The sequence below is a fragment of the Nicotiana attenuata genome, unplaced genomic scaffold (assembly GCF_001879085.1).
Source record: "Nicotiana attenuata strain UT unplaced genomic scaffold, NIATTr2, whole genome shotgun sequence".
Taxonomy (NCBI): domain Eukaryota; kingdom Viridiplantae; phylum Streptophyta; class Magnoliopsida; order Solanales; family Solanaceae; genus Nicotiana; species Nicotiana attenuata.
Genome location: NW_017670608.1, coordinates 134,586 through 152,896, shown reverse-complemented (window position 1 = coordinate 152,896; position 18,311 = coordinate 134,586). Strand labels below are relative to the sequence as shown.

The following is an 18,311-nucleotide window of genomic DNA, read 5'->3' as shown; positions in this document are numbered from 1 at the left end:
TCTGGCCAAAACACTTTCCCTCGGAGGAATCGGGGCCACGTCCCCTAGGACCGATTCGAATCACAGAACTTTAAAAAGTATTACCAGATAATCGAGCATGACTAACAGAGGGCCGTGATATTCGTACCCGGCCGGATGTCACGGCATGAACCTCGGTACGTATCAGCATAAAATCAGTGATTAGTAAAACGAAAGATTTTTACCTTTTATGAAATTGTACTTAGGGTAAAACTCCCCTACTATATAAAGTGGAGTCTAACTATTCATTAGAGAACTATTGTAACGCGCATACCAAGGCAATATACTCTTATTTTCTTTGATATTCAAAGTACTTACTTCTGATCATCTGTTCTTTATTATTACGAGCCCTGAATCGAAGGCATGCATTACGTTAAAGCTGTTAGTGAGTTCGGGTTCACTCCCCATAATTGTTTTGACAATTTATTACGCCCTTTATCTGTTTAATCTTACTCTGCTTATAATTTGTATTAAATTGATCCGCGTATCCTTAAAACCACATACAAATTTAATTGTTATCTTTTTTTTTAGGATAAACAATGCTATGCATTTTTTCGTACAACATACTCTATATTATATCAAGCCATTTTCTTTCACGAAAACTAGATTCAATTTGAATTCTTCTGACAGAGTGAAAGCTGTAAACATATAACTTGGGAATTGAAATTTTTTCTTTAAAGCGTGAAAAGAGAGATAAATGTCTATGATAATATTTAATAGTGAGAAATAATCAACCACATAAAAAAATATTTTAGTAACTACTTACAAGTAAGACACTTAATTTAATCCAAACTATTGATCTGGAAAATATTCCTATTATAAAGAAGAGATTTAATTTAGTTCAAACATTGATTCACATGCTCCACAGAAACACACATATTAATTCAAATAATTAAATTTTTTAATAAAGTATACTGCCACAATTAGAGAAAAGAAAAAGCTAAACCTCTCTAAAAATAAAAAATGAATAAATTTTTATTAAACTAATACAATTACTTACAATATTTTCTTATATAATGCTAGATATCCAACCTCCCATACTCTATCAACGTGTCGAAATTCATGACAGATTAAAAATAGATCTCATAATGGTCATTGTAACACCTAACATGTTTATAATATTTCACGGTTTTAGAGTTCGAGTATAGACAATACAATCAATTGAAAATATACTGCTTTGATAGGAGTTTAAATGCCCCACAAAAGCCCAACATGCACCTGTTAAGAGGAGAACTCATATTTCCTATAAATTTTTATTTTGATTTGCAAGATATTTTTTCATTTGCAGTGTGTCGCTTATAATTGTATAAAAATAATATCAAAGATACAGATAATACATACATTTATACTAGTAAATCAAAAATAATGTCTTGAAATTTAAAATGCACGATATATAAGAGATGAATACAAGTTCAACTTGGTGCGGGTGAATTTTCGGCAAAATATCCGTGTGAACACTATTCCAATTCATAAACCACCTTTTGTTGTGTATGTGAGAAAATCCAAGATAAATATTGTTGATGAACGTGAAAACGCATAAGTTTATATTTATTTGGTTTTACATTTTTTTTTCTTAGATGTTAATCGTGCTTATAGAAGATGTGTTAGTAAGTTGTGTAGTATTTTTTGGATTTTTTTGCATTCTCTTTCATGTTTCATTCCTATTCTTTCTCCCACACCTTCTGTTCTTATGTAAAGATTGCAATGATTGAAAGTGATTAGTTGTATTTTGAATATTTCATTTGTGGTAGAGTAGAAGAAACATGAAGTGAGCTTACTGTTGTAGAAACTTTATTCTGTTACACTTCTTTGAGTTATTTCTATGTCAAGAGCTATATGTGGAGTGGAAAGAACAACTATACAAAGGATATATGGTCTTTTTTTAAAAAAATATTTTGTAATATACAGAAAAATCTTTTTCGGTTTTGGTTTTAAATGAAATTAATGTCAATCAATATCCTTAATCCTCAAAAGCTGGTGATTGTGAAAGCTTAATGCTATATAGGATTATCCCTTCTTTTGTATTTTCATCTTTTGAAAGCGATTGTCTCGGCACTATGTAACCAATGCAGATCAAGCTATGCACTAAACTTAAGTAGTAACAATGTAATTTCTTTTTTTTTTTTTAATTAAAAAAGGGCAGAATAGGCTGACAAACACTTCTACTTATTTGTGTTTGTCATCCCGGTCCCTATACTCAACAAAGTATCATCTGGACACTTATAATTATCAAAGTCAGTATTTTAAATCCTTTTGACATCGCGTGTCTCTCAATCACATGATGCTAGAATCCACGTCATATAAAATATGTCACATCACATTTTCTTTTTAATTTTACATGAAAAAAGAAATAATACTTCTATCTTTTTATTTTTCTAACTTTTTCTTTATTTTTCTTTCTCCTCTACCATCACCTTCTCCATCACTGTCATCATGGCCACCAGATAACACCATGAACATTCTTCCTAAATACCTTATTTGTACCATTTTTCTTCTTCTCCAAAACACATCAGGCCAGCCATAGTAGCAACTCAATTCTTTTACTTATTTCTCTATTTTCGACAATCTCCATTCCTTCACTCATCACTTCCCATCCATCTTCATGATTTCACTAGCTTCAAATCTCATCTTTCTTCCATTAAACTCTCGGTTCCCATAAAAAAATTCCTAATATTATACTTCATCAAATTTGGGTAGATTTAACTTCATCCATACATAACAACAACCATATAATCATAATAAAAAATAACAATTTCTATCAATCAAATTGCACAATTTTGCACTGAAAACAAACATTCACGAAGCAAAAGACAATGGCAAACAAAGAATTAACTAGATTATGCAAAAGAAAATCAGATATATCAAAGATATTTTGGAAAAAAGGAAAAGAAATGGGGAACGGGCTGGGGAAAGAACGAGAAGGGAAGAAAAAAGAAATGGAAAAGGGATGGGGGAAGAAAGAGAAGGGAAGAAAAAGAAAAGGCAAAATGCATAAACCGCCCCTTGAAGTTGTCCTCAACGACCAGCTGAACACCTCAATTGACCCCTTTATCATTTAGACACTTCAAGTGACTGTTAAGTAAATCAAATAGACACCCGAGTGCAACAGACCAGATACGTGACTTATACTTGCCAATGATGTGTCAAATGAGTAAATCAGTGAACGATACGTGTAATTTATAATTAAAACTTAACACTTATAATTTAAAAAAAATAAATTTAAAGAAGAAATAATCATCTTCTTCCTTCCAGAACCAAAACCAGCGCTACCCCCACTCCCACCCCCATTCATCTTCTTCCTTCTGTCCTTCTTCTGCGTCTCCTTCCCCTTTCCCTAATTCACTCTCCATCCAACTAATTAAACACAGATCTTTCCATTAGACCCCTTCCCCTTCCCACCTTCTTCTCCAACATGCCCTATACTCAAAAATTATCCATCCATACTTGAAATTTAAATCTAAATCTTTCCATAAAACTAATACAAATATAAAACAAAAGAGAATAGCCAAAGCAGAGAATCCACTATGGAATCATTGACCGACCTCGCCGGAAAAAGCTCATCTCTTTCACCGGAAAATTGACCTCCAAGCAAAGCCGAAAGAAACGATTCTACTGGAATGTTCAGTCTTCTTTCTCCATCATTTTCTTGGTCACGAATTTGGGCTTATTTCACTTTTGTTTCTCTAATTTATTATTTTTGGTGTAAAATTATCGGTCGATTCAAATAATTGGTTGTTGTTTGTGTGTTTCTGTTGGAATGAAGGTATTGTTAAATGAAATAGGGTGTTTATCTAGTGGATATTTGGTGGTTTTTCGCAGCCATTGTTGCTGCAATTTTGCTGCTTTTTTCGGCTAGCTCGGGATTAGTTTTGGCTCGACGGATATAGGCGAAGCTCTGGAGGTTATGGGCAGTAAGTTTTTTGATGAAAGGCGATGTTTTTAAGTGATTTAAGGTGCTTAGTTGGAGCTTTAGTGACTGATTTTCATGGAAGCTATGCTGGTTTCATGGTGGGTTGCACTTGAAAGAAGAAGAGAGGCTAAGCTGAGGTATTTCATGTTTTTTTCTTTTAAAAAAAAATTAGGCTGCAAAAATGTATCACACGCTCAAAATTTGGTTAGCAATCACGCATATGCCACATCAGCGACATGTGTTGACTTGATCAGAGTAATAGAAACTTGAAGTGTCTAAATGATAAAGGGGTCAATTGAGGTGTTCAACTAGTCGTTGAGGACAACTTCAAGGGGGCGTTTATGTATTTCGCCAAAAGAAAAAGAAATTAAATGGGGGAAGGGCTGGGGAAGACGGGAAGGGGGAGGGGGATAAAGAGAAAAAAAAACAGGGAAGGAAGTGGGGTAGAACAGAGAAAGAAATTTACTGTATTTATTTAATTTCTTTTTAAAAAAATATTTTTATTCTAAATTTTTAATAATCACGCTCTTTGTACCCGTGAAATATATGCATTTTGTACAACTCAACAATTAAGTTGCCGCATATGCATGGTCAATGGTCAGAGGGGCTCAAAATGCTGACCTCTCGATGAAACTTCGTTGAATACAGGGACCGGGATGACTAATAAGTACAAGTATTTACTAGGCTATTATGCCATTAAAAAAATGTGTATAGAAAAGGAGGGTGAATTTGCAGTTTAGTTAAACTTTAAGGAAGCTATTTGTAATATTTGCAAAGTAGATGGGTGAAGCAGTAATTTACCCAAATACATATATATCAGAACAATGAAACAAAAAACCTTAAACCCTACTGTGTTGAGTGCTGGCTTAGCTGATGTGCAGCTAGGGTTTATTATTGTGGAGAAAATTGATTTGCTGTTTGCAACAATCGTAGAGAAAAATGGGAAATTCTCGAGCTCAAGTAAACAAGGCTCATAAAACTCGTTTTGCTTCCAAATCCTCTCGTAATGTTCACAAAATTTCTTCAAAAGGTACACTTTTGTTCTCTCTCAGTTGTGTTAACTTTGCTTAATTTATGTATTTATTAATAATTTGGTTACGTCAGATAAGAGCAAAATTGCGAAACCTGATCGCAATCTCATCAAGGGAGCCCGGGCAGCTCGGCTTCAGCGTAATAAAATGGTAATTTTATTATTAATTTTTTCTATATAGCTGACTCTGACTTGTTTGGGAGTGACTTGTAGTATTGGATTATAGAAGCAAGATAAAAATTATTGCTTTTACTGTTCAATTTTTTTTAATTGCTTTATGGGTTATTGTGTTAGTTTTATATGCAAAAATGCATTTTTGTAGATGAGGGAGCAGAAAAGAGCTGCCCTTTTGCAGGAGAAAAGAGCTTCATCTGGATCAAATAGTCCTCCCCGAGTTATTGTAAGTTTTTTTTTGTTTTGGTTTAGTTAAGTCAAAAAGATTTAATCAACAAACACCAATTGGTGTCAAAACAGTTATTGTAATAAATTTAGCCGGTGAGACATGGTCAGCTGAAGTGGAGGAGAAGGAAGATATATGTTATCAGTGTTTTCTAACATTTTTATGTGACAGGTTCTGTTTGGTCTATCTGAATCAGTTGATCTTAGTGCACTTGAACAAGATCTTCTGAAGCTACTGTCTGCAGATGGAAATGGTGTTCTGTTTCCGGCAGTCGCTTCCTCGGAATATAAGTTGAGAGCAACGGTAGGAAGTGCATCCCTTTATCTATTACTAGTTGTTAAGCGATATACAGAAGAAGAATATTTGCTTTTTTGAATTGGTCTCAGGTTCTAATTTAGCCAAGTATCATATTATGAGCAAACAGATGCAAAACATAGTTATGCAAGTATAACCAATAAATCAATTACTGTCCTCAATCCAAATAAATCCTCTTTAACCGTTCACTCTATTCGGGTTTATACAGCAAGATAGGGGAGTAATATACAAGATATAACCTTTAGCGGTACATTATAGAATAGAAGGAGCTTCGACTACACTTAAGAATACGACTAAGAGGAGGCTAGGGCTCAGCATGTGTATTCCATACCAAAATGCTAGAAAACAATCATAATTACTTTTATGAATTTTCATATCGCTGTTTTTTTGGTGTCAAATCTGAAGCCAGAAGCAGCATACTACAAATTGTTCGTCAGTTATTGATTAGTTTAGTAGTTTTTTACTTTTCTTTGCTTTGGCTTGTTTCTTCTTCACAGAGAGTTCTGAAGAAGTCCTAACAGTAAGTTATTTTGTCTAGGTCTTAAAAGCACCTCATGGTGATGTCTTGACATGTATGGAGATGGCCAAGGTACAATATATGCTCAGAACTATTTCCAGGTTATGATTGCTCTTAGGTTCTTTCAAGGATGTTCAACTTAGAAACCCTGGCATTTGCAGGTTGCTGATTTAATTGCTTTTGTCACATCTGCAAGTTCCTCTAATGAAGAAGATTGTCATATAGATGCATTTGGATCTCACTGCCTTTCGGTCTTTAGAGCCCTTGGTCTTCCTAGTACTGCAGTGCTGATTCGTGTAAGGATAAAGATACTTTCCTGAAAGGAAGAGATTCCTTTTGTCATTTTCTTGGGAATGCTTTGGTAAATATTTTAGACTTGAGTAAGTTTTCTTCTGTGCTATAGGATCTGCCCAGTGAGTTAAAAAAGAAAAATGATTCAAAGAAGGCATGTGCATCTAGCCTGGCTTCTGAATTTCCAGAGGACTGCAAGTTTTATCCAGCAGATACAAAGGATGAGTTGCATAAAGTAATGATTTGGATATTGTCTTTTATTGCTTACAATATTTGTATGCTATGATGTCTTCTAGCATATTTCTGTACTAGTCTAGTTAACCTATGAAATCATTGTTTTTTGGGTTGTGGTTTGTAGTTCTTATGGCTTTTTAAGGAGCAAAGGCTCTCAGTACCTCATTGGCGTAATCAACGGCCATATCTTATGGCTCAAAAGGTATGGACCTTCAGGTTTTCCACTTTCTTGATGTATTTATCTCTTCTTTGATGCCCTGTTTGATAATTTGTTTTTAGCTTTTTTAGTTGAAATCTTTTCAACCAGAAAAAAAGGAGCAAAAGCAATCTCTTTGTAATTTTGCATCTTCTTGGTTCCTTGCAATGAAGAATCTTATTTCATCAAAAAAAAAGGGGGGGGGGGCAACAGCAACCATTCGCCTAACATTAATACGTTGTTACATCAAACCTGAATTTAGTCGTTAAGATTATGTATGTTGACCTTGCATGAATTTTCCCTGATATTGTTTGACAGTGAATGCTTCAATAGAGTGGAGTGGATATATGGGATCCATATAGTTGACACAAACTAATTTGAGATTGCAGAGTAGCTAATTGAATGATTGATTGATGTTTGTTGATTTCTTATCCGGTTCAACAATTCAGCACCTGCTTTTCTAAATTTCAGATAATGTGTATGCTGTCTCTCCAAATACATTCCTAGAGTGCATGACTGTGATTGCTTGCCCCCTTTTTACCATTTTGTGGAACTTTAGTTGTCTCAGTGATTTTTATGGAAGTGATGTATTTCATATAGGTTCATTCATTGTTATCAGTTAGGCAGAAGTGATGTATTTCATATAGGTTCATTCATTGTTATCAGTTAGGCAGACATTTGTTGACAGTCAGCATAGTTCTATTTAACTATGATGAATCCTCTGAATGGGCCTAAATAAACCGGAATATTTACAGTTCATATAGCCGATTCTAACTTGTTTGGGATTGAGGCATAGTTGATTGAATGTAAGGCAGACATTTCTTCATTCCTAGACTGACTACCCAAAAACTAAAATGTATAGACCATTTTCATCTACTCAACTTTAATATCAATGCAGGCGACTTTGAATTGACTTTGTTCTGAACTATGGTTTTGGTCTTTGTACTTCTTTTTGCAGACAAGGTGGTTAGTTTAGGATTCAGGATTAATTTCTTTCTTCGGGTCTTGTTGTGTTTCAGGTCGACATATTAGCTGATAATTCCATTTCAGGAAAATGTACACTCCTCCTCTCTGGTTACATTCGTGCTCGTAGCCTGTCTGTGAATCAGCTGGTAATTGTTTTGCTTCAGCATATAACTTTGAAATGTTAAAGATACCCTTGACATTAAATACTCCTGGATCAGGTTCACATAACAGGTGCTGGAGATTTTCAGTTATCCAAGATTGAAGTTCTCAAGGATCCATGTCCCCTGAACGTGAGAAAAGGGGACTTAATGGATTCTGATGATATGAATGAGACACAGGTGAACTTTTATTTTGCTTACATACACAGAAATTTTTTGTGGTATGGAAAAAGTTAGTATCCGATAAGATAAGATTGAACTGTAAAAATAGTGATTTCCTATTAATTCTACTCATTCATGCTTGAATTTCTCTGGATTCATTTCTTGTCTCACCATTCTTCTCTTTCTTTGTACCTAGAGGCAACATTTTGGCAGACACCAAAGTACAATTACTACTCCTCTTTGTATAAGGCATTTTACTGACGAAGTTCAATATTCCAAAGTTGTATATAGACGAGGCAAATTACAAATTGAAGTATTTTGAGGTTCAAATCCTCAACTATTTTTTACCTTATCAAAAAGAAAAAAAAATTGTACTAAAATAATGGGCCTATAGCATTGTAGCTATATGCTTCTAGTGCAGCTGACATCTTTCCTCCCCCTTTTCTGGATGATGTATTCTCATAACCTCCAACCCTCTCCTTTATCGGTGTAACATGATATGCAAACATCTATTCTCCTCCTGTGCCTGTTGTAGTACATTTCGTGGTTCATTGAGCAGAATACTTTGGTTTCCATCTCTCCTCATCCCAGCTACTTCTTCCAATGTATTACAGGTCGTCAGTTGCTTGATTCCTGACCCTATGAAGCAAGAGCCTTTACTTGTTGAAAATGTCCCTGATCCATTGGCTGGAGAGCAGGTATAACTCTATTCTTTGTACGATTTTATCGTTCAGACTATGAAAGCAGGAGTGGTCAAAGTTCATACATGAAATGCACGTGTCTTATCATTCTACCTTGTGCATTTCTTTGGAACCACTGGGTTTTCAGTTCATAATGAAATGCATGTGTCTCATCATTGTACCTACTTGTGCCATTTTTCTGTAACCATTTGTAATGTGTTCAAGTATTTGATCTCTTTGTTGGTCTTAATCAGACATGGCCTACTGAGGCAGAAATGGCTGAAGCAGAAAGAAATCATGAGGAAAGAAAGCTGAAAAGGAAAACTCTTCCTAAGGGCACTTCTGAATACCAGGTTCATGTTCTGTCAATAGTTGCGCAAACATGTAATTCTTTATTGTAACCTAGGTGTATTGGTTTATACCAGAAATAATTAGTTGACTTGCAGGCTGCTTGGATTGTAGAAGATTCAGACGCTGATGTTTCTGAGAGCGAGAATGAAGAAGATGATGGTATGGTCTTGGACGAAGGGGAGAATGCCTTTAATAGCCAAGGGCGTATGGATGAATTTGAGCTCGATGATGACCAGGCTTCTCTATCACTCGAGTCAGATGAAGAAACTGAGACTCATTCTATGATGATGGTGGGTATACCTATGAGCATAGACATGACTATCATTTTTCCATTTATGGCCTTGTCGCATATAAGTAAAGCTGATAAGAGTAATCGGGATGATCAAAAAAGAAAAAGGAAAATGCAAGTTGTTAACTACTTATCACATGAAGAAACAGAGTTGAAAAGAAGATAATGGTGGTAATTTCCATGAATCAAATATATGATACTTTTAATTCGTGGCGATCAAGCCTATCATTTTAGCTTGGAAGGGATAAACAGCCTCAAGGTCTTTCTGTAGTAGCTTTTTAGGGGACAACAAAAATATGTAGAATTTACACAACAACAACAACAAAATGTGGAATATACACAACAAAATGTGGAATCAATCTTTACAATAGGTGATACTTGTTGTAAATGAAGGTGTTTTAAGGTGATGGACATACACGTCATGTGTATGTTGTTGAAATATTAACTTCAATTATTTTTTGGTCCACTGTGTTTATTTACCTTTACATATTGTTAACTGCGGTTGTAGCTGATTTGACTGCTGACTGTTTGGCTTATGAATACATAAAGCATTTGAGCTCTTTGAGCAATATTAATATACATATGTGGTTTCCAGAGGGATGTATAACAAAGTATAGTATAGCCTGATATTCTCCCACGGTGGGTTTAATCACATATTTCCCGTATGGTCCCCATCTAATGTCACAAGTTACTAGGGTTTGATTATGCTATTTTCAGAATAACCATCACGGTATATCCTATTTCTGTTGCCAGATATAGCATGTTTCCGATAGTATTTTGCCTAATATGTGGTATATTCTCGTGCGTGTGAAGCTGTTTGATGCATCTCTTATGCAAAAGGGAGCGAAATGTTTTAGGTGCCCTGGCCAATTCTTGCTCAGAAAGTAATTGCTCTTAGTTTTTCCTTTCTGAAGTAAGGATGTGCAGCCCAATGGCCTCTTGGGGAAGGGGGGGGGGAGGGATATATCTCTCAGAAGTAATAACTGTTGAATGGAATCGTCAGTACAAACATCCGACCTCAGGAGAGAGTGCCCCCTTGTAAACTAAAAGCTTTGTTAAAATCTCATGGGTGCTTGTAAAACTAAATGATATTTACTGCAATTTAGAACCAGTATGTCAAAAAATCATTTGTTCAGACCTTTACCAATCAAAAAAGAGAAATCTTCTTTTGAATGTATTATTTTCCCCAAGTGTGTTTTGTAAGTTGGATGCTGAACTTATGTATTGTGTAGGATGGTGATAACCTGACCAAGGAGCAAATAGAAGACGAGATAAGAAAAATTAAAGAAGCACATGCTGAGGATGAAGGTACTTATTTCAATTTTTAGCAGCTTCCTATGTTTTTGTTATTTCGGGGAACTTTCTTTTGATCTAATTTCGTTTTGCCTACAGAATTCCCCGATGAAGTGGATACGCCATTGGATGTTCCTGCTAGGAAGCGTTTTGCCAAGTACAGAGGCCTTAAGTCTTTCAGAACTTCCTCCTGGGATCCCAAAGTACCTTCTTCTGTTAATTGAAAAATTTGTGTCTAGAAAAATCTCTGGACGTGATCTAATTGCATTAAAAATCTTGGATGGGATTTGCAGGAATCTCTACCTCAAGAGTATGCTAGAATATTTGCATTTGACAATTTTAGTAGGACGCAGAAGCATGTACTGTCTAGAGCCCGAGAGATGGAACAGAAAATTGATGAATGTATACCAGCTGGTTCATATGCAAGGCTCCATATCCGGGAAGTTCCAATTGGTGTGGCAAACAAGTTAAATATTGTAACGAAGACAATGCCTGTGACCCTGTGCGGTCTGATGCAGCATGAGTCGAAAATTTCTGTCCTCCACTTCAGGTACATCATCTTGTTATATGCTTTTATAACGTTTTTTCCTTAGTTTCTTCCCCTAGTGATTTTGTTTGTAATTGTTTAAGGACTTAAGTAACTTTCTGTTTGCAGCTTGAAAAAGCATGACAGTTACACTGCTCCAATAAAAGCTAAAGAAGAGATGATATTCAATCTTGGCTTTCGCCAGTTTGTTGCAAGGTGCTTTTCTTCTGTGTAATAAACTTTGTAACCTTTTGCCAAGTTAAGTTACTAATGTCACTGACTTCTTTCTCCCCCCTCCCCCAATGGTTACAGGCCGATATTTTCTTCAGATAGCTTTAATGCTGACAAGCAAAAAATGGAGAGGTTTCTTCATGCCGGACGTTTTTCAGTAGCTTCAATATATGCTCCTATTTCATTTCCTCCCCTTCCTTTAATTGCCTTGAAGATTAAAGACGACGCAACTTCTGCCACTGTTGCTGCCGTTGGCTCTTTGAGAAGTATTGACCCAGATAGGATTATTCTAAAGAAAATTATTTTAACCGGGTAAGATTCCTCTGACATTTTAAGGGGTGGCTTTGGATAACCAATTCCTTGTTTATGTGGGAGGGGTCTGATTTTTCATTTTTGAGGGTGGCTGGAATAATGAAGTATTGCTAGTTTAGGTTGGTTTGATTGCCCAAGCTTCTCTATGTGTAACATTGGCTAGAGTTGTGATTATAATTCTGTTTTAGGTTTATCACGGTTTGATTTTTGCTCTGCGCTCATTTATTTACACTGGAGTAGATGGTTTAGATGTTTATTTCTGGAACTTTCTCTCTGAACAACTTAGATTTCTGTTTTTCATCTTTCTCCAGGTCAAAATTTGGTTTATATAGGTTGAACCTACTTAGACCATCTCCGACCCTAACACCAAATTTCACACCAAAATGGTGTAACACCAAATTTACTCCAACCATTACACCATTTTTTACACCAAAAAATAATATTTCTTCTCTCTCTTCTATATTATATTATTATCTTCTATTTAAATTTCATTTTTTATTTCCTTCAAACAAATACTATCTTTTTTTTCTTTTTTCCATATTCATTATATATAATTCACATTCACCACTTATATAATCATTTATTAAATAATGGTTAAATTTCTTTTTATACAATTATAATAATAATAAAATTAACTTATAATTTTATATAAATATAATATATACAAAAATTAATATATCAAAAAAATAGGATATAAAATTAAAATTATAAACATCTTAATATAAAAATTAATTATATACACAATATATGATAAATTAAAAGTCCAAAAAATAAAAAGATGAATAAAATAATAATAATAAATCAAATTTGGTGTGATGAGTGCAACACTATTCATGCACTATAATGGTGCAAGATTTGGTGTTCCATTGGAGCAAAAAAACACCAAATTTGGATTTGGTGCAAAATTTGGTGCAGCCTTGGAGATGGCCTTAGTGCCATAAAATAGAACTGTTGTGCTTTTTCACTAGGCATGACATGACATGTAATTTGTCAACCACGAAATTGGTGTCATTTGTTTATGCATGCTGGGATCTTGGAAAAGTTAAGTGGAATATCATTCTAGTTATTCATACTTGCATGGTAGGAAACTTGTTCTGAGAATCATTAGCGTCAGGACATCGTATTTTAAGCTGATTCTTCGATGATATAATTTGCATTGCTTTTATTCTAGAATTTGAGGTTTTTGTTAGTTCAAAGAATAAATGATTGTAGAGAGAGCTAGTAGGTGATACTGTTATTAGTTAGCCTTTGTTCACAAGATATGTCATCTATGTTGCAGTTACCCTCAACGAGTATCAAAATTGAAGGCGACTGTAAGATACATGTTTCATAACCCAGAGGATGTCAGATGGTTCAAGGTATGTAAACAATTGTATTTTTTATCTTCTTATTTGTGAGCTATTCACCTCTAACAAATTGTCTGGACTTTTGTAGCCTGTTGAAGTTTGGTCAAAATGTGGTCGCCGTGGTCGCGTTAAGGAACCTGTCGGTACACATGGTATGTCTCTAAAATGTGAACTGAGTTTTTTCATTAAGGGTATATACAGGAACTTTCCACTCTTCTTCTATAACCCCCCCCCCCCACCCCCCCCTCCACCCACCCCCCCCCACCACACACACACCCCTCCCAGAAAAAAACAAGAAAAAAATTCGTCCAGATATCACAATTCACCAGTGTCGTGCAATTTAGTGTGGTGATATTTGTATCAAATAATGCATAAGCTTGTCATTTGCCCCTTGATTATGGGGCCTGTGGCTATTGAAGCATCCTTTTCAAATTTGACTAACCATGCCATTTGCGTATAATCAGAGTTTTCTGATTGGCAACTGGCCAAAAGGGGGAAAAAGAAAGAGCAAGTATTGCACTTGCTGTGTTGCTTGAATTATAATAATTGGTTCACTAATTGTTGTGCATGCCCCTTCTCAAAAAAAAAAAAATTGTTGTGCATGTGTATGCTCACAATGTGTATTATTTGAATTTAATAATAAGTAAAAGCTCTGCATGTTCTTGGGTTCTTCGATCACTTGACCATCAGCTTGTAGGTCAGCAACCCTGATCATTCAGCCCTTCTACTATTTGTGGATGCCCGAACTATTTGACCCTTTCTAGGTGAACAACTTGTTTCTTGCATGCTCTATCAACTACCACAAGTACAATTATTTTGAGTTTGTTGTAGGATTTATATTTCTTTTTGATGTATTTTACCATGAATTTAACTTATATACATTGAGAGAGTAAAGAATGTTTATACTACATTGTATTTTAACATGTTATAACGGAAAGAAAGTTAAAACTCATGTTTTCATATCTGCAGGGGCAATGAAGTGCATCTTCAATGGGATCCTCCAGCAGCATGATACTGTATGCATGAGTTTGTTTAAACGCACATACCCCAAGTGGCCAGAAAAGTGGTTCCCAATGACAGATGCTTAAGAAAGTTGAAGAGGTGGCTCTGCTCTATGGTTTCTCCTCAAGTGTGAAGGGGGAGAAATCCACATTTGCTGCACATGGGAATGAAGCTCTGGTTCAGAATGGGTTACTTTGAGTTTTTTTTTTTAAATAGTTTTTTTTTTTGTTGGGGGAAATTTTACTTTGTTTCCTTTTCTTCCTCCAAACGGCTTGTCAGAAACTAGTTTATTTATAGTGTATAATATAGGGTAGCTCATTTTTTGGTGCCAAAAATCAATCTTGTATCACTTTATTAATTAGTTTCAAATTGAACATCTTAATTTTTTTGTCCTCAGGTGAATCCTTAACAAGTTTTACCATGTTTTGATTATACTACCCTCTGCTGTTTCCTATAATTTTTCTAGAATGAGTAATATGCACTCCAATCAATTTCAAGAATCCGTGGATATTCAATTATTTATTTGCATACTTAAGGTGTAATAGTTAAACGATATAAAGCAATGTGACCTTCAGTTAGATACTAAGTCCATTAATTTGAATAAATCAATACAAACAAAAAGAAATCAAATATGTACGTATATATAAACATGCAAGGCATTTTGTGACACTAATAATTTAAAAACTGATATAAACAAATAATACCAAATATTTGGATGTTCCTTAGAGATAAAAACATTGAGTTACAGTATTAATACATACTAAAAAGAAATATAACTAAATTCTTGTAAAACAATAAAAGAAGAAGAAGAGTATTGCAGAGAAAGAGAGAGGGGAAATTCTTATTGAATTTTGGGATGAATTATAATGGAATAGAACCCTCTATTTATAGGGAGATGGTGACTTAGCCACCAAGTAATGAACCCTAGAATCTCTCTAAATATGGACATTCACCATAAATAGAATTCTATTTATAACACTCCCCCTGAATGTCTATTCAACAGATAATGTGCCTCGTTAAAACCTTAACTAAAAGAAAACCCAATGGGAAAAAAAATTCTAGAAAAGGAAAAAGAGTACACATGTTTAGAAATGCGCATATTGGTTGCCTCGTTAAAAACCTTGCAAGGAAAACCTAGTGGGACAAAACCTTGTAAGGGAAAAAGAGTGCAACGCGCATTAACTCTCCCTGATGAGAGCATCAATTCACATCCTTGAGCCTTCGCATCCCGATCTTGTACACTAGCTTCTTGAAGGTTGACGTTGGTAGAGATTTTGTGAACAAATCAGCCATATTATCACTTGAACGAATCTGTTGCACATTGATATCACCATTCTTTTGAAGATCATGTGTGAAAAATAACTTTGGTGAAATGTGCTTTGTCCTATCCCCTTTTATGAATCCTCCCTTCAATTGAGCTATGCATGCTGCATTATCTTCATACAAAATTGTGGGTAGTTTGTCACATTTCAAACCACATTTGTCTCGAATAAGATGTATTATAGACCTCAACCACACACACTCTCGACTTGCTTCATGAATAGCAATTATCTCAGCATGATTAGATGAAGTAGCCACAATTGATTGCTTAGTCGATCGCCAAGATATGGCAGTGCCTCCACAGGTAAATACATAACCTGTTTGAGACGGAGCCTTGTGTGGGTCAGATAAATACCCAGCATCAGCATAACCAACAAGATCGGGACTGCAATTGTTGCCATAAAATAAGCCCATATCGGTAGTCCCTTTTAGATACCGCAATATGTGTTTGATCCCATTCCAATGTCTCCTTGTGGGAGCAGAGCTATATCTTGCTATGACATTAACTGAAAAAGTTATGTCAGGCCTTGTAGTATTGGCAAGATACATTAGTGCACCAATTGCACTAAGATATGGTACTTCAGGACCAAGTAGCTCCTCTGTCACGATCCGGATTTCCCACCATCGGGATCGTGATGGCGCCTACTCGTGGTAGCTAGGCAAGCCAACTTATTTACCTTTCGTTAATAAATAAATCTGTTAACAATCTATAGCATCAATAAGAAATATGGAATTTAATAATAATAATAGCGGAAGTCTAATTTATAAGTCTGAATCAAAACGCGGAATAGTCAACAATAGCCTCTACCCAAGATTTGGTGTCACGTTACTCACGAACCACTAAGAATAAACTAAATACAAAGGTCTGAAAGAAATATAACAGCTGTCTGTCTCGAAAACAATGAGGCAACAGTCAAAAGGAAACATAAAGAAGAGACGCCGGGCCTGCGGACGCCTGCAAGACTACCTCAGTCTCGTGAATAGGAAAGTCTGCTCCCGAACTACTGCTGCTGCTGCTCCTCAAAACCTGGACCTGTGCAAAAATGCACAGAAGTGTAGCATCAGCACAACCGACCCCATGTGCTGGTAAGTGTCTAGCCTAACCCCGGCGAAGTAGTGACGAGGCTAGACTGGACATCACATAAACCTGTGCAGTTATAAATCTACAGCGGAAATCGAATACCAAGTAATTTAACAACATGGGAGGGGAGACATGCTAAGGGGAGATACAATATTAACAACAATCCAGAGTAACAACTAAACCAGCTTAGGTTCACAATGAACAAGGAATCAATACTCAAATACAAACACATAGCCTCAATAGCTATTGCGGCGTGCAACCCGCTCCATAATTACTACTGTTGCGGCGTGCAAACCCGCTCCACAAATACCACTGTTGCGGCGTGCAACCCGACCCATATCATTTATCATGTATCATTGTTGCGGCGCGCAACTCGATCCTCACCTTTTACTGTTGCGGCGTGCAACCCGATCCTCAATATCATTGTTGTGGCGTGCAACCCGATCCTCAATATCATTGTTGCGGCGTGCAACCCGATCCTCAATATCATTTAACAGTCTGACCCCCCAAACGACAGTCACAAGTAAGGGGCATAAAAATAAGTAAATTATTTGACAAACATCCCGGCAAGGGAAAGAATCCAACAAGTTCAACCAGACGTCCCGGCAAGGGAATAATCAACAACGTTTTCTCTTTCTTACTTTTCTTATCTCACGATATCACTGGAGCCCAAGCTCCAAGAAATTTCTTATCTCATATTCCGTCACAAACAACAATATAACGACTTCCCAGTAAGGGAACAAAACATTATCTCAAATATTCTGGCAAGGGGATTACTATAACCACATTAGTTCCAACATCTAACTACCACAACTATAACCAACCTATTACCACACTTGACCACCTCAGCTATATCTAACCGACTACCACACCCAACCAACCCATCTATAACTATAGTCATCATATGACACAAGGAAAAATTAACCTGAGCGACCCTAGTACCCGTTAAGAACACAATGCAGAGGAATCACAACCCAACAATAGCCCGCCAAGAGGGCAACATAATGATCTCTCTTCTTTCTCACTTTTACTTCACAATTCTTTTTCACAACTCGAGCAGATGCTCCAGAGGTTCAATTATCACTTATACTTTCGCAATTCGTTCTACAACTGGAGCCGACGCTCCTCAATGAATCAAGTCATTTCATATACTTTCAATATTCGTATCACAGTTCGAGCCAATGCTCCTAGGAATCAAATTATCATATCACCATTCACATGTTATTCACAATATATGGAAATACTCCAATAAACATGAAATTCACAATAAGTTCATGATAATCACATTATAAGGACTCACGGTCATGCTAGACACCAATGTATAGATACTCGTCACCATGCCTATACATCGTACTTGATCACATAGCAGTTAGCAACAAGACTCAACTCATATTCCCTCAAGCTAGGGTTAAACCAAACACTTACCTCAAAGCCTTGAAATCCACTTAATCCTCAACTATTGCTTTACCTCGCGGTTCCACCTCCAATTCGCCCGAATATTTAATCACAATTTACTCAATTACTTTAATAAACACTATATGAATCAATTTGAATGCATAAAAAATGAGTTTCCCAAGTTTTTCCCAAAAATTCCAAAATCGCCCCCGGGCCCACGTGGTCAAAACTCGAGGTTCGAACCAAAATCCGGTTACCCATTCCCCCACGAGTTCAAATATATAATTT

At 35.9% G+C, this 18,311-nt stretch overlaps 1 protein-coding gene across 1 annotated transcript; it reads left to right on the top strand.

Moving 5' to 3' along the window:
- The first annotated feature begins 4,775 nt into the window (after positions 1-4,775).
- LOC109241478 (pre-rRNA-processing protein TSR1 homolog) lies at positions 4,776-14,664 on the top strand. Its single transcript, XM_019408216.1, has 21 exons — positions 4,776-4,958; positions 5,033-5,109; positions 5,281-5,358; positions 5,530-5,661; positions 6,212-6,262; positions 6,352-6,486; positions 6,594-6,716; positions 6,840-6,917; positions 7,931-8,023; positions 8,096-8,215; positions 8,812-8,895; positions 9,132-9,230; positions 9,324-9,518; positions 10,750-10,825; positions 10,910-11,013; positions 11,104-11,360; positions 11,466-11,552; positions 11,649-11,879; positions 13,159-13,237; positions 13,314-13,377; positions 14,195-14,664. The coding sequence occupies exons 1-21, from the start codon at positions 4,868-4,870 to the stop codon at positions 14,311-14,313; spliced, it is 2,373 nt and encodes a 790-aa protein (XP_019263761.1). The 5' UTR covers positions 4,776-4,867; the 3' UTR covers positions 14,314-14,664.
- Positions 14,665-18,311: the final 3,647 nt, after the last annotated feature.

What these genes read in the sequence shown, in the direction of transcription:
- LOC109241478 (XM_019408216.1), top strand. Translation starts at nt 4,868, where the DNA reads ATGGGAAATTCTCGAGCTCAAGTAAACAAGGCTCATAAAACTCGTTTT. An exon ending in AATATAAGTTGAGAGCAACG is followed by an intron (nt 5,662 to 6,211) that starts GTAGGAAGTGCA and finishes TATTTTGTCTAG; the next exon opens with GTCTTAAAAGCACCTCATGG. An exon ending in GTACTGCAGTGCTGATTCGT is followed by an intron (nt 6,487 to 6,593) that starts GTAAGGATAAAG and finishes TCTGTGCTATAG; the next exon opens with GATCTGCCCAGTGAGTTAAA.